The following is a 27,733-nucleotide window of genomic DNA, read 5'->3' as shown; positions in this document are numbered from 1 at the left end:
AAAAAAGAAACTTTTTATTTTTTATCCATAATCTAGATGTTTAATTTTTGCAAAAAAACACTAGAAACTATACACACTTTTTAAATTGACTGCATTTCCTGAGGGTGTAAGCTGTGTTTTAATTGCTTCATGTGTGTGTTGGAGTTTGTCTTAATGGGCTTACCGGACTCATTGCTCTTGTCCACCGTCTTTACTGGTGAGGCGCTGTATACTTGCTGATTGCGTCGGTTCTCGTGGTCCTCCTTGTAGTCCCCGGGCAACGCCCTGGACTCGTAGCCCTCAGCAATCGGTCCGCACAAGGTGCGTCGATGCTTGATGGTCAGAGCTCTAGGAAACGAAGATTAAATAAAATTCAATTGTCGCTTAAATTGTAGGAAGAAGCTACAATATTCCCCTTTCTAACTATTCTTATAATCACTCTGTAATGTAATGTAATGTCACTAAATGTAAAATTTTCCGAAACACTTTAATAATAGGATAATGATAAGATAAATATTTGGTTTAAAATTTTGTAATGGGTATATTTTTTTTTTTTTTAAGCCTCATACGCATCAGACGGTCGTTAACTCCATCAACCCTAGCAGAATAGTTCATAAATCCTTAATTAACATTCGCAAGCCATTATGACCTCCGAAGGCCCTGGTCAGGTCACCAATTCCCTATTCAATTCCCCTTTTTGCTGGCCAATTCAGGGCATCCGTAACGGCCCTCCCAACCATTTCGCATGAAAGCAGAAGGCACTTACATCGTGATGATGGAAACGGTGATGATGACAACAACAATTAGCGTCGAGAACCAATCACCGCTGGTTGGATTTGTTGCGTTTATCAGATTGTTCATCAAATCGTTTTCCGAGGGGAAAACCGGAGGTGGCGGAATGGTGATGCCATCGATGCTCGTGGTGCTGAAATGATAATGCTCCGTCGTCTTTCCCGCATCATTGGTAGCTGAGATGCGCAGCTGATACCACTTGGCTGGCAGAAAGTCGCAGAAAATTAAATTTTCACGATTTTCCTCGGCGTTCGAAATATCCGATGTGACGACTGTCCACCGTATGTCGCCTAAAGGGCGATGGCCCATGGAAAAAACAAACAAAAAAACATTTTTACAAATAAAATTGTGCATTTACGGCCCGGAAAAACAGAAGAAAGGGAAATTGTACATCATACGCTACGTTGGACATGGCTCATACTACGATTTAACTTGATAAATATTTATTAATACAAATGGCTGTAGATTGGTCAGTTAATTGAAAACAAAAATAATTATATTAACTGTATTTAATTTAAAGGAAATTATGCGACAGCCACTGGACAACCGGAGACAGCATAAGCAAAAAGTGACGTGTAGATACTCTTAATTATATAATCACAAATATTAATTGGAATGTTTCGGATAGATTGGATACGTTTATAAAATTGAAATTCCTTCAGGGCTTAACCCTAAAAAAGTTTGGAATATAGGAATTTTACATTTCCGTCAAATTTAAATTTTATGTAAATTGGAACACCCAGATGCAAATTTCTAGCATTGCATTCATTGCTAATTTTCACTCACCCAGAGGTCGGTGCTCGATGGAGAAATGATGGATGCCACAGCCGCCGTTGTGCCACGATGACAACTTCAAATTCACGCACGTCGCATTTGTGGCAATTAGTTCGTTGCCATTCGGTGCCTGGGAAGCTGGAAATGAAAATCCAAAATGTGAAAGGATAAAGGAAAACATCTGGACAGAGACCTACAATATGAGTCACAAAAATAGTACCGAAAATATACCGAATATATAGACCTTTGGCATTTCTTATAAAAAATCCTTACTTCATAAGGACTGGTGGACTTTTGTGAAAAGGTAAGGGCTTTTTGTGAAAAGGTAACAAGTATTTTTTAAGAAATTGAACTACTTATTTAGCCTCAAGTATGACTTGAACTTCTGCCCCTTCACCGATTGGCTTTTATGGTCAGTGAAGAAATTTGAATTCAGGACAGGACCGCTGTGGATTGAATGGTTTGATTTTAAGCCTACCTTTGCCTTTCGTCCAGACATTAATTTCCTCGCTGGCCACCCCAGAGCCCACCATATTGTGAGCGGACATTTTTATAATGTACTGATTTCCGCACTTCAATCCCGATATCGTGTAGGCATTATTCTCCGGCAGTAGCTCGGTGTTGGACCAACTCTCGCCGGCCGTGTGGTACGAGATGCTGTATCCCTGGAGCGGAGCTCCACCGTCGTCGGGCGCATCCCAGCTCACCCGTATGCTGTCGGCGGAAGCATACTGCACGATGATTTGCGGTGCGGCCGGTGGCTTCATCGCAATCACCTGGTATTGGATCTCGTCACTTCCAAAGAGGTTGTTCGCCGTGCAGGTGTAATTTCCGGAAAGACTACCTTCCACGCCTACAAGAAAATCGTAAGGAAATGGGATATTCGTTAGCATGTATTAATGAGGAGAAGGTGTAAATGTACGAATAAGCAATTCATTTTAATTATCAGTCTACCCCTAAGAAAATTTCGCAAAAAGAACTGTAAATTTTGTTTTTTACTCACGGTGTATCTTTAGGTTTCCCTCGTTAGTGACCTCGTAGAAGGGACTAAAAGTGACAGGACGATCCCGGGTCAGCCAGCGAGCTCGAGGAGTGGGATTCCCCACTGCCAGGCACTCCAACACCAGAGCTGTACCCACAGCTTTCCGAACGACCTGACCAAAGGACGCGATGCGTGCGGGGGCTGTAACATGTCCAATTTCGTAGGTAAAAGGCGGAAAGTGGACAACAGAAAGTCACAGGACATATAGTTAGGTGAACGAAATTAAAATGTTGCGGTTGGTGTGGTGGCTTTTCGCCAGCGTGCAAAATAAATGACGATTTTTAATTAAAGCGACAATTTACCAGCTTATTTGGATATATGCACTCATAAAAATAGTGTTGGCAAAACAAAATACATAATAATATCGAAGAAAATAAATATTTTTTTCGATCTTAAATGTAAATAAATAACATATTTTATTCTAGATGCGATTGGGGTTTTCTTATATTTCTTTTAAGTTTCATACAACAAATGTTATATTTTCGAGTGCATAAATTCAAATCTATTGTTCTGTTTATTGAGTATATTTATCTGATTCTGCCTACCTCTTGTATTGGTTGCCTGGGCAATCACCGAAGTAGGCTCGCCCTCCCCGACGGATGTGGAGGCCGATACCCAGAACTCGTACATTTGATTCTCGGCCAGGCTACGTGCCTCGAATATCACCGGGTAGCCGTTCTCATCGACACGCACCATGTGAGCTGCACCCGCGCAAAAGAGTCAAATGAACGATAGCATTCATGTCAGGACCTCCTGTTGCTGGACCAAGGCTTTTCTGGTCCTTGTATAATACTCACTTTTAGCCTGGCCCTTGCGACCTGCTTCCCGTGCGTAAACCGTGTAGTGCGAAATGATTCCATTTCGATTCTTTGGCGTAAGCCACGAAATCAAAATCGAATCCGCTGTAAGAGCAGCCGCCTTGATGGCTGATGGAGCATCCGGCACGTCGTCATCCGTTTGGCAGTATAGGGGCAGGCTAGCCAGTCCATCCCCGGTGGCTGTGTAGGCCAAAACTCGTATTGAATAGTTGCTGGCCTTGTGCAGAGTGTGCAGATATGTCTCCAGGTTTGAAGTGCGTTTGATTTCCAGCTTAGCCGGAAAGTCAACTGAGGGAAAAGGTTTGTATAAAATATATAGAATTATATAAGATAATATGATGAAAATCAATAGAGAACGGACCCAATGCTTTTTATTCAAGTTATATGACAGACTCTGTGGCTCAGCTATAAAGCAAAAATGTATAATTGAAAAACCTCCTTTAAAAATTGTGAAAAAACTATTGAAAGACAATATGAGCTCCTGGGATGACTATATCTTGGCCAATTTATATCCGATTCTTGAGTGGAATTGCTTTAACGATTTGTAGACCGACCCTCCATCAATCTGCATTAAAATCCAAGAAAAAAATATTTTTTCGATTTTGTTCACTTTTTTATAGGGGCTCCCCTTTAGGATTGTGCAAAACCCATGCAAGGACAAAATGGGCCCCTGCGATGACTATATCTTCCCCAATTTCTATCCGATTCTTGAGCGGAATATCTTAATCAATTTGTGGACCGATTCTCCATCAATCTGCATTAAAATCCAAGACCAAATATTCTATCGAATTTTTTCACTTTTTTATAGGGGCTTCTTTGTATAGGGGCAAGAACAAAATATTTTTAGATTTTTTGTGAAATGTTAAAAAGGGTAAAAAATGTATTTAAGGAAAAACTGGCCCCCAACGATGGACCGATAAAGCTGTCATTTTACTTTAGGGGCAACTAAACTTCGGCTCCTTCCGATGTTATTAATCCTTTCCAGTTAAAATTTGTATTTATTACATGCCTTAAATATATTCAAGCAATCATGGCTATAATATTTCAAATACGAAACTTTGCTTTTCCATTACCAAGCAATAACCTCACTTGTCAATACTTATGAACTCGCAGCAGCGATGTCTATTCAGTTTGCGGCTCTATTGATTCGATGAGATTTGATAAATCAGCGCCAAAATCAACAACTTGCAGTCTCATCAATGGGCCACAGTGCCAACCCATTGAACCCTACGCCAAAACCAATAAAGTCGGGCAACCCGCCCCCCATCTTCACTTGCACTTTATCCCGGGACATCCTGCTGTCTGGATGTCTGCCTGGATATCGTATCATATCCATAGCTGTTTGCACAGCGCTCTCTGGCACTGGCAATATCAACAAAATCAGCGTCATAAAGTGCCAACTGCAAACTGCCGCAGCCGGAATAAGGCGGAGTTTATGTAGTATGTACGGGGTATGCAGTATATACTCACTTTGATGCACAATTGGGCGATATAAAATTTTATAGCCCTGTATGATGCCGCCGTGAAACTGGAGCGGTGGCTCCTGCCATGAAATCTTCAAACTCTGCGATGACAAGGCAGTGCAGTTCACGTTTTGAGGCGCTGCCTCCGGAACTGCAAGAGTTTGAGAAACAAAAACACGGATGCATAGATACAGATAGAGTCGCAAAGCCAAAGTGAGTTCATTATCAACGCACCTCCCTCTGCAGTTGTACCGAAAATCGCAGCACTCCACGGCCCGGACCCGAAGCTGTTCATCGCCCGGATGGTGACCGCATAGCGGGTGTACTTCCTCAGCCCCCGCAATGTCGCCTTGGTCGTTGCCCAGCCACTGACAATTGTGGACTTCAGGGAGTTGTTCACCACACTGATGTAGTTTATGTTCTGCTTCTCCTCACTGCAGTTCACGGTGTATCCAATAAGCTCCCCATTCCAAGACTCCCGTGGCGGAATCTGAAAAAATAATATAATTGCAAAAGTTAAATAACTGAGTAAGTGAAAAGATATATAACTTTTTACGAATTTCAGACTAAAATTTCTTCCAATAATAGGAAGATGGACCATTTTCGCTCACCTGCCACGTAATAATTAGCTCACTTTCACCGCCTGTTTGCACTTGCACATTGGAAGGAGCTTCAGTGGGGGCCTCCTCCTGGGTCTTCAGGACGATGGCCTCTGTGTAGGCGCTTCTCTCGATCTCGTTAATGGCTTGCATACGAATCAGGAAGGTAGTCGCAGGTGTCAGACCCGCCACAATAGCACTTTCCCGCAGGTCGCTGTCATAACTGGCGAAAGAAAAGAGAAAATAGCACAGAAAGAAATTATGCAAAATATTAAAGATAAATTAAATTATGTAGTATATAAGTTTGAAAAAAAATTATACCTTCGACTAATACTCGTTGATGGAAGACTGACATTGATCACATTCTGCCCGTTCCAATCTCCTCCAGCTCCACCCACATGGGACTGAAGATACTTGAGCGCCTGATATTGGACCAAATAACTAAGCACCGGTGAATTTCCGTCAAAAGGCCGCCGCCAGCTCAGCTTTACTGTCCGTGAACCCACTTCGAATATGTCCAAATTTGAAGGAGTATCTGGTCGTTCTTGCACTGCCAGAAAAATAATTTGCTCCGCCCTTCCGTAGGGATTTTCAGCTATGCAGCGATAAACGCCCGAATCATGGCGATCCGAGTGTCCGATTGTTAATTGAGAATCGACGCCCTTATCGGTTTTCATTTCCGCAATGCTAAACCTAAAGTTATTCAAGTCAATTCGGCCATTGTTGTGGGTCCAACCAATAGTGATGGGTTCATCACCCTTGGCATGGCAATCTAAGGTCACAGGATCATTCCGGCGAGAGCTTATATTCCGGGCGGGCTGTTCAAAACGGGCGGGCTCTGTACAATTAAGAAAAGTGTATTATACCTGACTTTATCGGCTTCCCATTTTCATTACCATTGACATTAATGCGTATTGTCTTTTTAAGGCCAGCTCCAATTTCATTGGTTGCTTGACACATGTAGTATCCCTCATCGTTGTCCGTGGCTAAGTTCAGAACCAGCGAATGATTTCTCATATTCAGCGGCTTAAAGTCCTTTGATGTCTTGCCTTTAAAGCGAATTTAAAGAATACATTTTCGTATACAATAATATATATAAATGGTACTAACTATCAAAAAACGTAGTACCAAATAGTTCATTTAGTTTTTTTTTTTTTACTTTTTTTCCATTCCGATTTTGGCCAAAATAACAAAAGGTTAATTGATAAGTTTGAAGTAGGAGGAAACCCTTTCATGGATTAGGTGGTTCCTACGCCTAAACCCACCTAAACATTAATGAACTGTATGTACAAATCCCAGGCCGATTGGTATTGGCAAACTTACCCTGCCCTTTGAACCAGGTAATAGCTGGAATCGGATATCCTTCCGCCTCGCAATTTATCGATATTGTGTTGCCCAGCATAGTGGCCGTGTCCATTGGTTCGTAGCTCCACCGAGGCGCCACTGAAACGTGACCGTGCCATAGGGCAATGGCGTAACGACGGGTAAGAAAACAAAAATGCCAAAAAAAAACAGAAACACAGAAAGAAAATTAACAACTCTCCGTCCGGCATGGATGTGTATCTTTGTTTTGTGTGCCCGAAAAAGGGCAAGCTTGGCAGCCACCGGCGCACAAATCCTGTGTGATTTATTTTGAAACAACGTCGCAACGCTTCAATAGACACACACAGCATCGCATCGCATTCAACTTCATCCCATCCGGTATCTGGATTCCAGAACACGGTATCCACCTGCCACGCCCACTCACCTCGCACCTGAAGCTCCGCCGTAAAGTTCACCTTAGCGGCAGCATTGCTGGCATAGCAGGTATACTTGCCACTGTGCTTCGCACTGATATCCTTGAAGACCAGCAGTGAGTAGAACTCTTCCTTCTTCTCGGTAATCTTGTAAATTGAAAAACACAAGTAAAAATTTATTAGTTTAAAAGAACCATGACTGCGAATACCCTGCAATGTTCAATATATAGAATATTTTGTAACGGACTATTAGTTATAATCTTTTTACTCTTATTGTATTTTAATTAGTCTTAAGGCTTTTTTAAATAACACACTTACTCTTCACAGCTACCCGTAAAACAAAACACTTAAAAGGTATCTTAAATGTAGCAAAAGGACACAACGATACTAGAAACTTTTTCAATGCACTTTGAAGTAATGGCCTTACCTGCAAACTGCTGGGAATGGAGCTGTCGTCCTTCTTCCATCCAAAGTATATGGGCATGTCGCCGGAGGAGACCGCACAGGTGATTTGGGCCCGTCCACCCTCCTGCAGATTCTTGGGGAACTTGAAGGGCTCGATGACGGGCGGACCTTGATGAGCGATTAGCCGACAATGCGGGCAAACGTTAATATCTCCCGAAAGGAGAAAATGGTTGACAGTCCCCACTACTTACTGTTCACATTCAATTGCATGTCCCGCCTCGCCTCCTCGCCAGCTCGACTACGTACGATGCACGTGTAGATACCTTGATCCCGTCCGGGCTCCACATTCTTGATGACCAACTGCCCGCCCTCGGCCACAGAGGCCAACTCGTAGTGACTGTCTGCAAGGAGAGGAAAATGTTTGGAAATGGAGTAGACTAAGCCAAGAGATTCCTCTGTCCAACGCCCTGTCTGCAATTTGTCTTACTCGTTGTCAATTCCTGGTGCGCCTTCTCCCATCTAATCTGCTCAATGGGATAACCGGCAAACGGACAATGAACAATTATATCCTCTCCGGCGACTGCTTTGATCGGTCCAATGGCTCGAACATAAGGAGGTCCTTGAAAATATAAGGAAAAAAATATAAATATTTTTTTTTGCAAACAATGTTAGTTAGTTAAAGACTTAAACTAGTCCCTAATATCATAACCAAGTACATATACATAAATTTTGTGGGAAAACTATTCAACTATTCTGAGATAGAAAAGCCTGGGAATGAGACCCCTTAACTCCACATCACTCAGGAATAAAAAAATATCAAATTATTTTTATAAGAAAACTAATAGTTCTAAGCTTCCTTACAATCATTGAACTTTTCAATTACTTCGACGAAACGAACATTCCATTTTCATAAAGTATCTACTGTATTTTTTTGGAGCATTGCGAAATTTATTAAATTAGTTACAAAATGCAATTAGGCTGAAACACAGCATGTATGCTGAATAATTCCAATTATATTCATTTCGCACACATGCGTCGTTAATACATAAAATGCAGATGCAGTTGCAGTTGAAGCCGCAAGACTGTGTGCGTGTGTGTGCATTTTTAGTGCTGCTAATGCAGCTCGTTGCATGGATAAATGCGTTGCATAAATTGCAATATTCATAATTAAACAGGCAAGCCCATGCCTGTGGCTTCGTCAGCTCTGCATCCGCCGCATCTGACATTTGAGGGGAAATGTGGGAGTGGCTGGGGGCATTGGTTTGCGGCAAGAGCTGTTCATAATCGAAATCATTTTGACATTATTATGGCAGCTAAAGTCTCTCCGAGGGTGTGGCAAACCAGCAAAGCCAAAAGGACTATGAAATAACCTCTCTAGTAGACTCATAAAACCCCAATTGACCCCCTCTGTTGATTTCATTCGCTCAATCATATTTTCCATACATCTTCAACGAGTGGGCTAGCAACTGGCCATGCCTAATTTGATTTTCAATTTAGCTGCGGGGCTGTATTGAAAACATCATCATTTATCATCAATATGCAGGCCCACTTAAATATCAAGTATACGCACACAAGGACTCAAAGCGGATTGGAGCTGCCTTCTTCCTTGCGACGTCATCAATCATTTCCCGTACACAGGGCGTATGATTTATATCTGTCACATATCCATTCGTTTATGCATTATTAACACATTAAGATTACGCTTTCCCAACTGCTTACAATACTGAAAAGCTCAGCAGTCAAGAGATACTTAAACGACGAACGGAAATCTGGGAGGATTTTGCGAATAACAAACTTTTTTTTTTTTTACAGTTTATGAACGTCGATGTAACAGTGATTATCCTGCCAGGACTCCTGGCATTTGGTGCGAGCATTTCAACACTCCAAATTTTAATTGTCACTTAAGAAATAACTTTTAAAAATATTTACAAGGAAAGTTTTTAGCATTTACAGTTTTTAAGCCTAGATGTAAATATATAAAACTTCTGATCCTAGTAGATTTTAAAAATTTAAATAATTTTTTCTGTATGTATATGGATTTTTTTTATGTGTTGTCTTTGACTGCATGTTGTGTGACAAGCCAAATCATCTTTCCGACAAAACCATCAAAGTTTTTTGCCTCAAGAGATTTTCTTTGACGCGCCACCAAGAATTTTTCAGTGAATAGCTAAGTTATTTTCCACCATATATCTCGACACTCCTTTCACCAGACTGTGTTTGTCTCGTTGCCTTGGTAGTATTTTCAATCAGCTGGTGCTTCGATTGTCGATTCCGCTGATACAAAAGCTGCAGAAGCCGCTTTGAGAACGATATTCATGGCCCAGAGTCAAAGTCTTTTGTGATTTGCATTGTTTGGCCCGAAATACAAAGGCGGCTTTCGAATTTTCGATAACAAAACGGACAGAATGAAATGGAACGGTACTGAGAAACCCATTTATTTGACACAATTAAGGGGCCGGAGTGTGGGTAATTGATTTTCCGAGCCAATTTATCAACTTACCGTAAACATTCAGCCGGGCCGAGTGCTGAACACTGCCCATCGAGTTGCTGGCCACGCACTTGTATAGGCCTCCGTCGTCGGGTCGCACGTGCGAGATATTTAAATGGCTTATCACATCGCCGGACATATCGACAAATTGTCCGATGGCAAACCGATGATGCAGCGAGACATCCATGATGGGCTGCGAGTCCAGCAGCCAGGCGAACTGCAATCCAAGAGGAGATTGTTCAGACACCACAAAAATCAATAAGGGCCATGGAGCGAATATTGCCTTTTGGCTGAGGCCAATAATTTCAGAGCTTAGTGTGTGCACTTGGGAAAATATACTTTATAAGGTTATTTTATATAGTACTCGTGCTGTTTACTCTTTTTCTCTTCAGGCAATTAAAAATAATATTTTGAATAATAAAATTTAAATAAAATATTTATTGTATGTATAGACTACTAATATATATTACTTTTAAATTTTTAATCAGTTTTCTTTTTCTGCTATATCATAGGGCATAATAAGGCCAATAAAAAATTTGAAAATTGTCTGTACTCACTTGCGGTGGAGGTGAGCCGCTGGCGGAGCACTTAAGCGATATTAATGGTCCCGGACGCACGTTCTGCTCAATGAAGGTGTAAATCAATTCCGGCACAGTGTCTGCGTGGGCGAAGGGGCCAAATAAACGATAAGAAGAATGGGGTAGCTTGATAAACGCCAAAACTCTGTCTCATAAACTATGCATGTCGCTGTCAACTCACCGCCCAGCTTCAGCTCAGCCATCGCCTGGGCACTGGCGCGTTGATTTTCCACCAGACACTGATAGACACCGCGGTCGCGTCGCCCGACGTTTTGCACCAGGAGCGAGCTCTTCGACAGGAACCGTATGCTGCCAAGGACACGGGGGTCGCAACAAAGGCAAAAATAAAAAAGGACGAAAAGTGTTAAAAATGCCGAGCTTGGCAAGCAAACTTCAACTGCTGAAAACTGACAACGTTGCAGAAAATGGGAGCGGGCACAGCAATTTGCTATAAACGCACACCAAGGCAGAGACATATGTGCACTGAGAAGATTTTGGGTTTAAGTCAAAATAGTTTTCAAAACTTACAAACCTTTTTTAATGGGGTTTTTGAATATTTTTCTTGTAGCTTTTAACCCATATAAATTTATGATATTTTTTATTTTCAGTAATTGCTGACTTGCAATGAATTTCCAAAGTTTTTAGTTTTTTTTGGTGTAAGGTTTATTTGGGTGCTTGCGTGCTGCTCGTAGCCTTTTGTTCGTTCAAGCGAAATTTGTTATTTATTTTATTAGCATAAGCATAAAAATTTCTGCTTGATTTGTAATGCTGATTCGCTTGGTCTCCCATTCGCATTTCCATTCACATTTCTATCCCCCAGGCACTTGCCTTGCCCAACAGCTGGTCAACGCACAAACACAAACAGAAATATCCGTATATACATATATGTATTTACTTATGCAGATAGGTATATATGTTAGTATGTATATACATGCTGGAGCGATATTTGTTTTTGCTGGCCGGATCCGGATTGTTTGCCAGCTGCTGCTGTACAAATTTTGCGTGAGAATTTAGTTTGCCTTCGGTTTTGCTTTGGCCCCGGCCAACGTATTATGCTGATTTCGTGTAATTTGCATTAAATTATCAAGATGTGTCCAGGCCGTTGAGGCGAAAATATGTATGCACAAAGCAAAAAGGATTCCCACAGGCCTAGGTAAGCGAAGCCAGTTTGGGACTTGCATAAATTATACTGTACCGTTGCAGGATATGTGTTTAATTTTTGGCACTACAAGTGCCACAAGCTCTAATCAGCCCCTGCAATGGAGTAATCTCATTGCTCTGGTAGCTGAAAAGTATGCTATAAACTAATTACTGTCGCTCACTCGAAAATTCAAAAAGCAATCGCCACAAAACCTTCCCAAAATATTTATGCAACTGAATTATCAATGCCAGCAATCAAAGTCATTTAAGCTTTGACCTTCCATCGCTTCTTTCAATCGACATATCCTTTTTTATCCCAGACGGGTAAAGCTTTTAAAAAATCATCCGAAACGAACTGAACTGAATGCAGATGCTAAAATCCGAAAATGGGAGAAAAATACATTTTGCGGCGAAGCGGTTCATAAAAATCGTTGCCAGCCACGTTCATCAATAGTAATAATAATAACAGTAACAATAAAACATTTTTGCCAAGCGAGAACGGAGTTGTGTAATCTATGTATTCTGTTCCTTTTTTGTTATTTTTCTTTTTTTTAATATTTTTTTTGTCGGTCGGAAGGCTTTGCAGGAAAATTCGCAACTGGCGAAACTGATAAAAATCGAAATCGGTTGAACAATGTTGCATGTCTGCCCGTTAGGCTGTTGTTCCTATTTCGCACAATCCATGGCAGTGAGTCCCTTTCGCCATTTCCATTTTTCCGCCGCGGTCCCAGTCCCAGTCCCACTAGCAATCCCAATTTTTGGGTTATGCCCGGGCTATACTTACTTATCCCTCCCGGTGGTGAGTGCATTATTCGCCTGCAGCGGTTTGCCATTGTGCAGCCAGTCGATGGCATCGATCGCTGAACCCGTTGTCGTACAATTGAAATTTGCCGTTCCGCCCGAATTGACAATTTGAACTTGCGGCAATATATGCACAGACACATAGGAATTGACACTGAGGCGGATTTCGATGCGCTGCTCCCCGAATTGATTTGAGGCCTGGCAAATCTGCAACGAGAGTGCGGGCATTTAGAGCCAGCTGATTGTCTTTTTGCGGATGGAAATCCCTACAAAAAAGGCTTAGTAAAGTAGAGCTTAAAAACACGAACGCTGTTTCATAATGTTTTGTGAATTTTCAATAATAAAATCGTAACCAAAAAAGACTTAGTCTCTGTGTGGTTTGGAAAAGCTCTACTGTACTGCACTTTAGGTATTCAGATTGCCAACCGTTGGCTGTTTGACGGTTACTTACCCACTTGCCCGCATCGCGTTCGTCAGCATTTTTGATGAGCAGCAATGTACGCGAAAGTATCACTCTCTGTGACGAGGGTATCGGGTAGAGGGCAGCCGAGTCGGAAACCCGATACCAGCTATAAATCAAAGAGCATACATATATACCAACATGCACACTTATAGATACGTAAAGTGATATGCCAAAGTTTTCCCAGTTTAAGGCACAAAACTCTTTATTGATTTAAAATTTTCGGGGTTCTCACCAGCAATAGAAACTAGAAACAACAACTGAATTGTTTGCCCAGAATCACACACAAAATCAATAAAATCAACTTTGGTTTGTTATTCCTGCTACGTTTGTACCAAATTATCTCCTTTCTTCTCAGCATTTATAGTAATAAGTGGGGCTGCCGCTGTCTAGGAAATATTTCAAATACTTTGCCGTCTTGCATCAGCGTTTATGTTTTGCTCCGAGAACTTACATCTTTGCATGTTTGGCTTGTGTTTTTGTTTTCAACTGTCTGCGACTTTCCCGCAAAACTTCCACCAAATATATATACAAGCGAAAACATAAATGCATGTGGGTGAATGGGGTCGTTTCAAGAGTTTACGATTAAATTTTAATAAGCCCTTCTAAGTGAAACAGACTGTTAAATTATACCACCCCTGAGCTCGGAGTAGCTCCAAAGAGGGGACATGTTTACGATTTTATTTTGCTAATTAGCCGTGAACGCCTGTCTTCCTGCTACTGGATACTTGATATGTTATTGGCTCGACTTTTTCTAACTTTTGATGGTGATTGCCTTATATTGTTTGGACAGCAGCAAAGTATTGGCTTTTGGAATTCGATCCATTCTGAGTGGGTAAACAAGATGATTAAGTTACTCGATTACTGCCAGTATGTGTGGGTTGACTTTTCAGTTACGGTCATACTAAATTTTTTTTCTTCTCGGTCCCCCATTTCTGACTATTAGCACATGGCCATGGAGTCCATGGAGTCACCTAATTAGCACTAAAACAGCAGTCCCTAATATGCAATAAAGCCAGCATCCCCAGGCAAACATTCAAATGCACTTAAGGGCTGTCTATAATCTCCAACCTAGAACCGACTGCGTGATGTTATTTTACTGCCAGCTGCGTAGATACTTTGATACAGATACGAAATAGCTACGCCTTCAACGACCCAACCAAAAAAAAAACAAAGGAGGCTGTTCCGAGTAGGATTGGGTTAACTCACGTAAATATGGGAAATGGATTGCCCTGAATATTGCACGGTAGATGAACATCATTTCCACGCTCCACGTGTATCTCCATCACAGGTTTCTGGGTAGTACGAGGTGCCAAATTCTTGCTCAATTCTGGGAAAATATATTTTTTGGGATGGAAAATGTAATGGAAATAATATCTTAATTGTAATATAAATAGGATAAAGTATACTGTAATTTAATTGAATTTTACTCACCTTTAACCTGCAGCGTCACAGCATCACTACGTTGTCGCTCTCCGTTTAGAGTGTTGGTCACCAGGCAGCTAAACTTCGTAAGAGCATCCTCAGAACGCACGGAGCGCACGTACAAGTCCCCGGAGGCGGACAGGACCACATAGCGACCCGCTGTTCGGAAATCATAAACACACGGGTCACACAAATGACAACGGCAAAGGAAAATCAAACCACCACATTGCACATGCTGCGTATACGTAACATTTTCCAATAAACGTCATCCGCCCCGTTGTCCCGCCCACACCCACACCTCCGCACACATTCCCCCAGAATATTGTACAAAAAGTGCAACTTCATTGCTAGCACGCAACAAAAATGAATCGTGTGCGCATAAATTTCAGCAGCAGATAGACTCCCTCGCTCCGCCTCTTTCGATTTGTTGTTGTTGTTAAAATGTGGCAACACTCACCAACATCCGACAGATCCGGGAGCAGTATCTCCTCGCCGCGATGCCAACTGGCCACGCGCACATAGGGCCGTACGTATTCCGGTATGGCGCACTTAATCAACGCCGAATTTCCCAAATAGACTTCGGTGTTTTCCACGTGCACATGGAACTGACGACGCACCACTGACAGAGCCAAGGAAAAAAAAAAACGGATCAGGAACAGAAACAGAATCAGATTCCAAAGTACATAGTCGCAAAAATCAGAGAAATACAGTCGACGTAATAGACTTGCAATCAATTAAATTAAATTATTATTTTAAGGATATTAAAGAATGTTCTATAGAAGTCGTTAATTCTATTTTCAAAGGGGGATTTAGTTTGCTTTTCCAGAAACTATTAAAACCTTTAACCTAAAACGCCTCAAACTAAATATATCATAAACAAACTTTATAATAAAATATATATATTTTAATATCTTCTTTAATAAGAAGTACCTTTAGAGGTAGAACTATGACCGCCACTGTATGCCACTGGGGAGCAGTGAGAAGCCCACTGGCGGAGGGAAGAAAAGTCAACAAACGCTGCTGTCTGCCCGCTGGCGCAAACGGCGCATACAGATGAGCGCATAAAACGCTTTCGGGGAGCACAATCCGTGGCTGGCATCCGATGGCTTCTGCGACAACTCGGAACGGGCCCAATAAACGGAGCGGGGCACAATGCAGAATGGCTGCCGTTTAAATGAATGAAATTGCTTGAAATTACATGCAAAACGGAAGTTGAAGAGCAGCCAAAATACTCGAAGGAAAAAGAGCACCACAGCAGTTATACTATATGTTCGTTTGTATGTCCATGGGTTGGGGAAAAAAGAGTGACACAAATGATACACATGGAAAATGCAAAGTGTAAATATTGAATGAGATTTTAAGCGACTATCATGCTACGTTGGTTTTTTCGGTGGGGAAAAAAGAAAGGCGGCTGGATTTACTTTGGCCAGGCTGTGTAAATACTCTCGACGTGCCCCGTTTTCGAGGTCAAGCATTAAGGGCCAAGCCGGGTAAACAGTAAGTGCATAAAATAATTAAGTTAATTTCGGAGCCGAGGAATCTGCAGCAGTTGACAAACTTTGTTGCATCGATCACGACTCAAGGGCTGCCAGAAAACGTCAGGAAATTCACAGGATATTAATGTTGTATAAAGTGGAATAGAAGGTAAAGGAAAAACTGGCGCCCAGGCAACATTCTGGGGAGTGCCAGAACATAGAATCGTAAAAAATTCCAGCATACCTTACGTGAGCAGCTTAAAATTGTTGTCAACATAATGCACCTTCTTTTCTATCGAAAAGGGATGTGAAAATTTGTATATGTATTTTCTTGGAAAATTTTATTTTAATATTCAATAATAATTTTTAAAAATAATCATAGTTTTTAATATAAATACTTTAGCTGGGTCTTTCAAAAATAAGAAATTACATTTAATAATGTATAAGCAAAACGTATAAAATTTATATTTTTTTTTGCAATCACGTTGACCGTATAGCCTGTTTTATTATTTTTATACCTGACCAAGCTACTTTAAAGCCACTATATTATTGTCAACACTAGTCTCCAGAACGACGAGTAATGTTAATGGAGGCAGTGGAGTCCGCACTCCACGCCCGATTGGCTGCCAGCTACTTTGGAAAACTAGGATAGTGTACGTTGTACATTTTGCTTACCTGCCTGCACCTGAACGTTGCGACTCAAAATGGTGCCCGCCTCATTGCTGGCCCGACATCTGTAGGTGGCCTCGTGCACATCCGTGCGATAATATTGCGCCAAAAACGGTGGGAAGTGCAGTGTGCCGTTGCCAGATATTTTCCTGCAAGTACAAAAGCACCATAGGGCGAACAGCAAAATGCAATATTTTAGTGGGAAAATTCTTTCGGGTTTTCTTCTTATATATATTTATTTATTTATTTGCATTTGGGGATGGCGATAGTGGCAAAGGCAAAGGCTATGGAGATGGAGATGGTGACGGAGGAGCGCGAATGTAGAGCACAAATTTGCTCAACAAAAGCGCCTGCAAAGTGGCTGCCATTTGCTGGCGAGTATTTTTATAGCAGTAAGTACATGGAGCGCAAAGTGTGAATTTACATAAAAATGCAATAAGCTAAATGCTGAATATATGCCCCATGTTTGTTGAACCCAAGTGATGTGCAATGGTCTAAACGGATGTCAGTTGCATTTGCTACTTTGGGTAAATTCTGAAAGAAAATTAAAGAAGAGGTATAAACTGAAGAAATGATTCATTAAAGCAATGAACTTAAATGGTTTTAGCCTTAGTAAAGTTCTACGTTTTTACCACTCCTGTCAGTTCAATTATTTCGAAATCAAGCAACATGGTACGGCTGGCATAACTAAGACAGTCTGCCTTCATCCAGTTTCCTGGCTTAACCAGCTTGTTTTGCAAACGAAATGTCAGTGAACACAAGTTTTTAAATCAAACTTTAAACTTCCCGCAGGGCTTTAACGCATTTGATTAGCTCTCTGGCTTGGCTGCGGCCAAAACCCATCAGCCTTCCATCACATAAGTCATTCTACTGCACTCCACTCTGCTCAACTCCAGATGCAGTTGCAATCTCTGTGCCCGCTAATCATCTCAACTGCAGTCGGGACTAACAAGCTACGACGACAACGATGAGATGTTGCCTGGGGTGGGGCGTTGGCCTCGGATGTGGCCCACTGAGTCCTGATGCCCACAAAAACCAGCTAGCCAACATCACCCGAAAAAGGGAAAACTTCATCAAGCGCTGTTTTCAAAAATGTTTAAGTGCCAGCAATTTGTTTACGTCCATTGCGTTAGTTCAGGGAACAGGGCAAAAAGTGGAGAAACACAGTGACACGACAAAGATGTACTCATTCTTTCATTATACAAACAAAGAAGCTTAAGAAAATAATTGAGCTACAAAATGTATAATAAGCCTGAAAAAACTATGTACTAACTTTTTTACAATTTCAAGTTTTATTTGTTTCAGAAAATAAGATAGAATATAATACCCCTTCCTAAAAACTAAGTACCAGGTATGAAAGAACGACTGACTGTCTGACTAACTCCATGTTCTATGTCCGTTGTCCGCTGTCCCCTATCCGTATTCCTGCAGTAGATAAGTACACGTCCTATATACATACATACTCGTCACTTGAACTCAACTATGCTCTTTAGTAGCTTAAAATAAAATTTGTTTCATTTCTATGCAATGCCGTCGCATCCGACTTTTTCGTAAATTTTTTTGGGTCTGCCAGACCGACAGTCGACAGTCGTCGACATATACGAGTACATATATACACTCACACAACCAGTCCAATGAAATCCCCGGCTTTTATACGGATATGCGAGTGTACGAGATCACGTATTTGAAATGACATTTCATTTTGCGAAACATAAAAATTCTTTTAGTAAATTTGTTGCCATATGTGAACTGTGCCGTAAGTTTATACATATTTATGCCAGTATTTATTTTGACTCCGTCCCGTAGAAGTGCGCCATTTTTACGATTTATCTGCTATATTTGTGTTGCTGTTGATTCCAAACATTTGTTTATTATTTTTTGTCGTTGTATAGTAATCCGTTTAAGAGCCGCTAGAACGGTTGGGCAGCAATTTGCAAACAGAGCTCTAAACCAAATAAACAGTTCCGCCCTTAGGACATATGCAAAGTGCGTTAATTGTGTTGAGCCCGGCTAATGGAAGCCAACAAAATAACCGCAAATTAAAGCCCAGCTTGCGTGAGCAACTAATGTACATACTCGCCTTGATTAAGGCTAAAACGTGTGTGTCTATTTGTATGAAACATGTCATCCGGCAAAGGCTGCACAAACACTGCAGTACTTTTAATATCTTAAATGCTCCCGGCCACACACACCACACGCTCCAAAAACAAAATAGATAGAAAAACGACAGGGGGCCACATGCAACACGCTTGCCATCATCATTACTTTTGTGTAATTTCTTTGGCCTTTTCAGGCAACAAACCAAAAGCGCGTCTTTTGTCTGCCTCCTCGGCAGTTTTGTTGTTGCCAGCCAAGCAATTCTATTCAAATGTGGTTGCCAGTGGGGAGAAGCCGGGGGAGAAGCCGGGGGAAAATGGCGGTGGGAAAATGTCGGTGGGCTGGAAATGGTGGGCGTTCGTCTGTTAACATTGATTTTCACAGCATTTCGCGACGCCATCTTCGCGCAATGTCAATTAAAATGAGGCAAATCAAGGAATTACTTTAATGCAAGCCGCAAACCGAAGCCACAGAAATGTGACTACCAAAACCGCCGACAGGAAGCCACACTAGACACACTTATGGTCTGAAGCTCTAAACAATAAAATTTACACAACGAAAAAATTGTCTTCAAATGAGGGTTGTTTGCTAATAAAGCAAATATTATCATATTGTTATACAGCCAATACTTTATTGAATATTTAAATTTATAGCCAGTCTCCTCAAAAATATATTTATTTGCACATCCCTTTTATGTAAACTCACATTTTATTCGACAGTGCACTTTAGACATCCACTTATTATTACTTAGATACATTGTTGCGGCACCGCAGGAACTTACCTGAGTCCTGGCACCTGGGTGGCCAGCGATCCGTCGCGCAGCACCCAGGACACAAGGGGCGGCGGGCTGCCGTGGGCGGTGCAGGTCACCTGGGCGCCCGTGTCGTTGCCGAAGAGCAGCCGCGGAGCGGGTTCCAGGATGAATGTGGGCACCCGTAAGCCGCTTGTGGCCAGGACCGGGGTTACAAGTGCCGCCAGCAGGAACGCAACTAAAAAGGGGAGAACGGAAAGGAAAAGGGTATCATATGGCAGGTTAATTATCAACGTTGTCGCTACATAGTTTGTTTAAAACTTTAATGCCGCCACAACTGCCGGCAGGCTGGCTTGTGTGTGTGGCTTATGCACCTCGAGTGCAACTCATAAATGCGGTTAATTTGGATTCGTTTTCGTTTTGGTGCCGGCAGCGAGGGGAGGATTCAGATTTAGGCAGCCAGCACCACTTCATTGCTGAACCGACCCACTTGGGAGCGGCTTAGCAACTGCAGTCTGAAACCAACTTAACTTTTTTGATATATTCAGGCAGCCTGTGCTGTTTGTTTGCGTAAATGCTACAGGCTGCAGCCAACCAGCTGGAGCAATCATAATAATATCGTTACCTAACCGTCGGATTTTTCAACATAAATAATCTCTTTTATATTGTTTATTCATGAGCAGGAATGTGTCTACCTTTACGTTAAGCTTACATCAAGTTGATAATTTAAAAAGGATATTTAAAAATAAACCGCCCCAAAGTATAATTTACGCATGAAATATTTATGTTTAAGTTTTGAAACTTACCTTTCGGCAGAACAATACAAGGAAGCTCTAATAAACTCATTTCGTTGCATGAAAATGCAATTTGTAGGCTGTGGAAAACTGAGTTTAGCTTTTGTCTATTTTTCCAGAAGCTCCTTGTGTCCTTCTTGTTTATTTTTCCAATTTTAATATATGTATGCAGTGCTACTCTGTGGCTTTGCTTGTATTTAGCTTTTCAATAAGCCCCTTGTTGGAGTTATTTTTGTTTCTATTTGAAAATGTTCAGTCGTTTCTGATGTTGTTTAGCCACCTGGAATATACAGAAAATGAAAGCCTGAAGTTTAATTTACATATGCATTATGAAAATGTTTTCCTTTCTATTGTTTGTCTGGTCAAAATGTAAAGCCATACAGTTTGAAGAAAAACTAAGTTACTTGGCATTTGAAAGTTGAAATAAAATCCTAACGAACTGGCAAAGGGAATAATTAAAGTCAGACTATATTGTTTATTCTTAGATGCATTGTGTGCCTTTTAAAAATTCTTTCGTTTTATGTGCTTTAGAAATCAATAGAATTATTATAAAATTCGGAATAGGATGGTTTTTGGGTACCTTTATTGACCCCTAGCTTATACATGTCAAGTTCAAATCATTTTCAAAGCAGAAAACTCCAACGATGTGTAAACAATCTCAACGACAATTACAACTATACGAGATACAGAATTCAGCATTCACAAAGTGCTATATAAATATGCCAAGCTCGAAAACATAGGACGACAGAGGCGAGAAATCAACATCAGTCGCCCGGATTGGGCGGCTTTTATTCTAGTACTGCCCCCATACGAAAACCAACACACATCCCATCCCAAACATACAGCAATCCAGCGTTTGCATTGCTGTAGAGCCCTTGGTAAATACATTTAACGAGTATTTATGAGCGAGCATACGAAATGAATGACTTTTGCCATCATTAAATTTTATTTGGAACGGCCCAGGCCAAGTTTTACCCTCGCACGAGAGCCCGATTACAATGAAGAAGACATAAACATGTTTTGAGGTCGAGGAGCAGGAGTTCAACAGCCGAGAGAAAATTTCGAGACCAGAGAATCCTTTCCCGGTCTTCTCGATTTACTCGCTTCCTTCAGACATCCAGGCACTTAGCTTTGCGACTAAATAAACATCATCATGACACCCATTACAAGAATCGACAGGCGTTAGATTGTGCACTGAAAAAAATCCATGGTTTTGCTGCTAACTGATGTTTTAGCATTCAATGAAAACAAGTCATGGTTTAAGTAACTTAAACATGTTTGTATCTTTTTTTCTGCCTCAATCTAGGACCTTTTTATCCTTGATTGGCTGCTTCTTTTCTCTCGGTTCAAGGGGCGAAGGACGAGCATTAGGATGAAAGTAGGCAGTGAGGGTCACACTCAAGAGTTCTTTTAATGTTTGCAACTTGACACCTTTTTAGCCTGCACATATGGATGGGCGGAGGCGTCTCTGTTTGCATTTAATTGAGAATTTAAAATGATTTGTTTATTTTAGCAGCGTCTTTTGTTGAGCGATTCGCCACGAGCAATTCGGTTCTTTGCTCAACACTTGGACGCCATCCTTATATCCTTACACTCACATGCAGTATACCAACCTGGTCGTGTGTTTGTTTGTTTTTTTCCTCAATGAATGTGTGGGGAGGTGTTTTCTCTTTCATTTTTAATGAGTTTTTATTTTGCACGCTTTTGTGTGTCGCTCTTTGGCCCGTCTAACTGTCTGACTTCGGGGTCCATTCGCCGGCGGAGATGGCCCAGCCCGGGCAGACAGGATAGCAGCCACATCCTGCGCCCTCCACTCGACTCTTGCAAAGCGATTACTTTGGCTTGTGTGTCTGGTGTCATAACTGCTAACTGTCAGCAAATTTGACACTAAATATGTGGACGGCGCTTTAGTTGTGTCATTCTGGATTATGAAAGCTTTCTGTAAATGCGTTCATGTTTGTGTGGGTGTTGAGCTCTTGTTTATTTATTTTATTGTGATGTGTGGCCATGATTATAATAACTTTTTATTTGTTCTGCTAATCCAGTTGTGGGAATGTGACGCTTGCTGGTGATTTCTGAATAATCCTAATCAAAACTTATCTAACCTTTAAATGCTTAATTTAATAAGACTTTAAAATGCGTCATCTTTCACTAAACGTGTTACCCATATTATGTTCATCTTCACCAGAGTGGAAACAATTCGTAGTACGGCAATCAATCTTATACAATGAAAATCCTGCAGAGGCTACTTGGAGTTGCTGAAGCTAGCCACAGCAATGGATATTCCTTTCGAGTCCTTGCCTCAGCATGCACCTTGAGCAATCGAGTGGATGGGTTTTTTATTTCTCACCTTTTTGCACACTCCACTTTTTGTTGGCGTGAAAGGCTTTAAGTGCGGAACGCCACAACAAACAGCAAAAGCAATAGCTACCGCAACAATTCAAAGGCGGGAACATGGTCATACCTTCATGTGTTGCAGAGGCAGTCGACCGAAAATCACCCCCTGATCTCAAATACACTGAGATATTATCCAGCTAGATTCAGATACTGTGGTACGCATAATGTGCAACGGAAAAATGCTTTATAATAACAAGTTTATGCGATTTACTTTGAATAATTTGAATGCTAATTTATTGATCCATGCATTTATTATTATGCCATATTTTACACTATTGTATAATGCATTTCTCCAAGTGGAAATCTGCATTCACTGCCTGACTGAGGTTAAACGCTGCTGCATCCGCCAAGTTGCCACGCCTTCATCCGATGGATAAAGTAGAACGGAGCTGGGGTACTACACATGAATATGTAGTGGTTTGTGGGTCTTGCAGGCGTAAAGCAATATAATTTTTCTGGCTTTGAGACGGAGCTGTTGAATCGTTTTAATGCTCGTCACCTGCAATGTTTGTTTTCTTTTTTTTTCCTACATGGAAAAGGTGTTGCAAGTATACACACTGCATGCATGTACACTTGCATGTAGATGCACTTTGGGGCGGATATGTTTGCGTTTAGCGCTGGTTGACAGCCTGGCAATTTATACGCCCGACTTCCTGTTGGAATGAAGCCACGGGCCGGGATTTAAAGCCACCTCCTTAAAGTTGGCCCCCCAGCCTCGACTTTAGCAATTTCCTGTTGGCAGCACCCACTTCACTGACGGTCCCCTTCGCTTGTTCCTAATGCGAAATGCTTCGAACAATGGATCCATTTGCACTCGCCCAGACTGAAGTGCAACTCCATGGCTATAGCCAACAATGGCTTAGGCCGCAAGTCAAAGAGCATCCGTCGCGAGCCACGTCTAGTAAATGGCCACTGCTACGGTTAGGGCTACGACAACAGGCAAAAAAGGCGGACTTGGAAACAATGTGGATATCTCTCAACCTGGGCTATAGTTTCGGGTGAACTGAGCTGAAATGGGGCTAAGACCACACTCATTATATTTGAAAATATTTGATTTAAAGTTTAAAGTGTAGCAGTTACTAAACTCTTAATTTTAAAAATGTCACAAGGCGGGTTTTTATGGAAAAAAATAGAATTGGAGTAAAATACGAACAAGTTTAGATTCTAAAAAATTCAGCTCTCAGCCAATACGAACTTTTTTTTTTTTATGTATCATAAATATTGCATTTTATCCCAGACGTTTATATCAAGTCCTATAAAAAATATGGCAACCATTTTTTTACGATTCTTGTCCACCGTACCGAATGGGGTATTGAGAATGGGCCACCGGAAATGCAAAGGCGACGAGCCACCTAATAACATTTTGCCATGCCCGACCCGGCCAGAACCATTCATATTGTCCCCCTTTTCGCGTGTCCTAACAAATGTTTGGCCACCTTTTATATTACATCAATTCGGGCACAACAGCGTTGTCTGGAAGGGCAGCAAGAAAAATGAGGCACGGCAACAAAATGTTATGGGCGCGCATATTTTTTCTGCCATGGAAACTTTCTATTGTTCCTTGTCGTTGCAACCGTTCCGTTGGGATCCGGAGGGGCGGCTCTACAGATATCTGGGTGGCAGAACGAAGGACTGAGCTCCAGGACCCAAAGCCGGCGGTTCAGCGATGCTGCATTGTCACATTGACAAACCCCCGAGCTGGCTGCCGCTCTTTATCTTTGTTCTTGGCCCTCTGGCGTTTTGGAGGGCCTTTGTTTAGTTCCAACTGATGTTGCTGTTGCTTTTGCGTGGGCCTTTGGTTTTGTTTTTGCTGTAGCTGTCGTGCAGCGAGGTCCTTGTTGTTATTATGAATAAAGTTGACTTGAGTGTATTGCGAGGACGTCGGCCATGGCGGTGACATCGCTCGCTTGTCTAACAAATAAATTTAATTGGTACAAGAGCTCCGAGCAAAATGCGCTCAACTCTTTAAAGCGTTCCGCTCGATTGCGAATGATGGTGTCAAATAAGGAAGTAATTTAGCCCGGATGTGGTACGTTGCTAGGATATAACAATTTAATGACTCCGTTAAAGACTGCAATTATGGCAGCGACAATTACTGTCACCTTGGGAGTTTGGTAGACCAGGTAGAAAGCAGAAAATTAAAAATTTAAGGAAAGTACTAAAGATTATAATGAGTTAAATGAGGAATGAGAAATTTAAGAATGTTGTAATGCGATGTGCAAATTGCATTCCAAAGTACACATTTCTCAGTTAGAAGACTTCATATTGAAATTTTACTTCTACTAAAAAATTACAAATTAAAAGGGAAAATCATTTCAACTTTGGCTTCTGAAATCACCTTCCCGAAACTTCTAACAATGAAAAAATATTGAAAAGCTTCGAAGAATATTCAGAAGTTGAATAAAATGCCAGAATTCTTCATTCCTGCCAAAGATAGACAAAAGGTTAGATTCGAAAAAAAAGCAGTTTGAATTTAAAAGGAATCCAATTAAATGTAAATTTTTATCCTTGACCGAATTCCTTTTCCATTGTTAGCTAGCTATCTTTTGTAACACGAGGAGATTGGCCCAACAGTCTCGCCCAATGCATACAAATATTTTCGGAGATTAAAATTTAATGGACACCCTCCATCCAGCTCTTTTCCCGAATCCCAAATTCCCAATGGCCAGCCAATTCCAGTTCGACTCACAGTGGCAATAGCAGCCTTATGCAACATTTTCAGCTTATCTCCAGGCAATGCATAATTCAACAGCTTGCGGATCCTGGAGCAAAAACCTAAACAACCGAATCGGAAAGTGAGAGAAAGAACAGAAGCCAAAATAAACCGACAATACCATCGGAGTTGTGCAATTTTTATTGGCGAACCGAGGCAACTCAATTTGTTTAGACTAAGCAGCAAACAAACACTGAGCGACGGAATGAAAACTGCGAATCATTCAGTGAAATTACCTCGTTATCTTGGCCACAGACCCCTGGCTTCAAAAATCCTGAGGGGTCGTCCTGGTGTGCTTGGTCCTTGGTCCTTATGGTGGATGCAGAAGCCTCCACTTGCATGGAGTTGTCTGGATAGAATTGTGATTTTATTATATTTGGCTGCTTGCCAGGGAATGCCTCACACACACACACAGACACACACTAACTAACACATATGCTGGCAGCTTACACATGCTAGTTGCAAAAAATCATAGCATATTTTGCGGCTGCATTCAACAATTGCCAAAAGGTGGTCCAAAAAAATGGCGGAATGGAAAAAGGAGCAAAGAATCGCGACCATAAATTATACGCAGTGCATAGACGGTATATTTTTATGGACTGTGACTAGGAAGCGAATTTCTTTCTGTCTCCATCCTTTTTTTCGAATTCCTCCCACTCTTCTTAATTTTTTTTTCGTCCCGAATTCTGGCTATTGTTGCCGCAATTTTATCACACTTTGATAATCGCACGGCACATGCTTCATGGCACGTCAGCGCCGACAGTTCGGTGGCCATTCGATTCAATTTGCCGCTCCATAAATTCCTGCAAAAAGTCACTGCCACACATTTGCATTTTTCCCACGACTGCCCGGGAAATTGAAAAATTTCGGAGGTGTTTCGTCCGGAGTTTCTATTGTTTCTTCTTTAACTTCCTTTTTTCTTTCTTTCTTCCTCTGTCTCTCTATTTTGTCGGGTTCACTTGGCAACCTTTTTCACACTTTTCCATTAGCCGGCACTCGGCCTGCTTAGCGCTTAAATTATTTCACCTTTTATTCAATTTACTTTATCCACTTGCCAGGGGTAAGCTATTGGTTTATTTCTGTTGGGATCTGCTTGTGTATGTGTGGGTGTTGTGCATGCACCAGCAGCTTCCGTTTCCGCTTCCGCTGATGTTAGGATCCCTGTGTACAAAAAGCGTTTTTGGGGGCCAGCGAAAATCCACTTTTGTTACATTTTTTATGAACACATTCGTGCGGACAAATAACCCGTGAAGTCAGTAAAATCCACGATAAAACCACTCACACACACCAACCCATATACAACGGGAGTAAACAAAATGTCGGCTAACAAAATTGCACTGCATAGTTTTAGGCAGCGGCACATACACAACAAAAATCACACAGACCTTCAGTCACAAATCCATTGATGTTCACACGGAGAAAAAGGTGACGGAAGGTTGGTGTTTTTATCAAAAATGTAGGCAAATATTCACATGTATTAATGATTGGTTTAATGTTCCTACAAGTTTCTAAAAATTCAATAAATTTTCTAAGAAATTTCAAAAAGTTGTTCTCCTTATTTTTAAAGGATTTATTTTTATTTTCTGATTTACATCCTTATTTAATTTTATACGGTTCTGTTTAGGTACTATTTTTTTTTATCAAAAACTATAGAGTAGCCAATGAATTTATAAAAAGTTTTAATAATTTTAAATAAATATTGTTATTTTCTCCCAGTATAGTTATCCCTTTATGCCCAACACGCACACTGATATAGGTACACCCACACTATGCCATGGGGCACACTATCTCCGATGACCCTGTAGTCACTCCCTGAGGCAGCATCCATTAATGCTTTTTCCATTAAATCCCCAAATAGTGCCTAACACACACGCTCACACATACACACGCGCGCATCCCGTATAGTGGGTGTGTGTGTTTGTAAGGATGCTTAACTAATACTAAGGCACTACCACTGGCAACAGTTTCCGATATCCCGAATTCGATTTCGTCCGCTTGACACGTCCAAACAGTTCGAAACGCCGGCAAAGACTGAATCCTGAAATCGTCCGTCGCTGCTAACGTCGCTGCTGAGCCGCAGCGCAGTACCTCTGGCCCCTCGTCTAGTCGCTTGGGCTTATCTCTGTCGGCGTAATCGTTTCATACACCGCCCCCCATGCCCTTCGAGCCCCGTTGAGGCCGTTACTGCAACTGTTGCCACACGTGGCCCACAATCGAACGACGCCAGCAGCACCGCCGACTTCGCAGTCAACGCAGCGTCAGCGCCAGCCCCAAAGGATACTCTTTTGTGGATCCGGTTCTCTTTGCTATCTGTCTGGCAAACCGTTAGAGAGAAAA

General features: G+C 41.5%; 1 protein-coding gene across 4 annotated transcripts in view; it reads right to left on the bottom strand.

The window, feature by feature from the left end:
* LOC6501379 (Down syndrome cell adhesion molecule-like protein Dscam2) overlaps positions 1-27,446 on the bottom strand; it is a 30,206-nt gene extending 2,760 nt beyond the window's left edge. For 2 of the 4 annotated variants that reach the window (XM_014911529.3, XM_001955080.4), the window contains exons 1-30: positions 27,349-27,446; positions 25,633-25,745; positions 20,299-20,566; positions 19,523-19,730; positions 16,651-16,793; positions 14,958-15,119; positions 14,510-14,659; positions 14,285-14,405; positions 13,067-13,184; positions 12,599-12,822; positions 10,856-10,983; positions 10,654-10,754; positions 10,109-10,313; positions 8,096-8,227; positions 7,860-8,009; positions 7,631-7,776; positions 7,215-7,350; positions 6,791-6,910; positions 6,364-6,516; positions 5,789-6,305; positions 5,480-5,690; positions 5,103-5,358; positions 4,876-5,019; positions 3,385-3,693; positions 3,133-3,288; positions 2,549-2,728; positions 2,024-2,398; positions 1,558-1,683; positions 746-1,061; positions 164-327 (exon numbers count right to left, since the gene is read on the bottom strand). In XM_014911529.3, coding sequence (XP_014767015.1) covers positions 164-327; positions 746-1,061; positions 1,558-1,683; positions 2,024-2,398; positions 2,549-2,728; positions 3,133-3,288; positions 3,385-3,693; positions 4,876-5,019; positions 5,103-5,358; positions 5,480-5,690; positions 5,789-6,305; positions 6,364-6,516; positions 6,791-6,910; positions 7,215-7,350; positions 7,631-7,776; positions 7,860-8,009; positions 8,096-8,227; positions 10,109-10,313; positions 10,654-10,754; positions 10,856-10,983; positions 12,599-12,822; positions 13,067-13,184; positions 14,285-14,405; positions 14,510-14,659; positions 14,958-15,119; positions 16,651-16,793; positions 19,523-19,730; positions 20,299-20,338 — 5,191 coding nt within the window. In that variant the 5' untranslated portion in view covers positions 20,339-20,566; positions 25,633-25,745; positions 27,349-27,446. Of the gene's footprint in view, positions 1-77; positions 328-745; positions 1,062-1,557; positions 1,684-2,023; positions 2,399-2,548; positions 2,729-3,132; positions 3,289-3,384; positions 3,694-4,875; positions 5,020-5,102; positions 5,359-5,479; positions 5,691-5,788; positions 6,306-6,363; positions 6,517-6,790; positions 6,911-7,214; positions 7,351-7,630; positions 7,777-7,859; positions 8,010-8,095; positions 8,228-10,108; positions 10,314-10,653; positions 10,755-10,855; positions 10,984-12,598; positions 12,823-13,066; positions 13,185-14,284; positions 14,406-14,509; positions 14,660-14,957; positions 15,120-16,650; positions 16,794-19,522; positions 19,731-20,298; positions 20,567-25,632; positions 25,746-27,348 lie in introns of all 4 variants that reach the window. The other 2 variants (XM_044714158.1, XM_044714156.1) reach the window with 2 other exon arrangements.
* Between the last annotated feature and the right edge of the window lie 287 nt (positions 27,447-27,733).

The sequence above is a fragment of the Drosophila ananassae genome, chromosome 2L (genome assembly GCF_017639315.1).
Source record: "Drosophila ananassae strain 14024-0371.13 chromosome 2L, ASM1763931v2, whole genome shotgun sequence".
In the NCBI taxonomy this organism is placed as follows: Eukaryota; Metazoa; Arthropoda; class Insecta; order Diptera; family Drosophilidae; genus Drosophila; species Drosophila ananassae.
The sequence above is the reverse complement of the archived record's forward strand: the minus strand, read 5'-3'. Positions and strand labels throughout refer to the sequence as shown.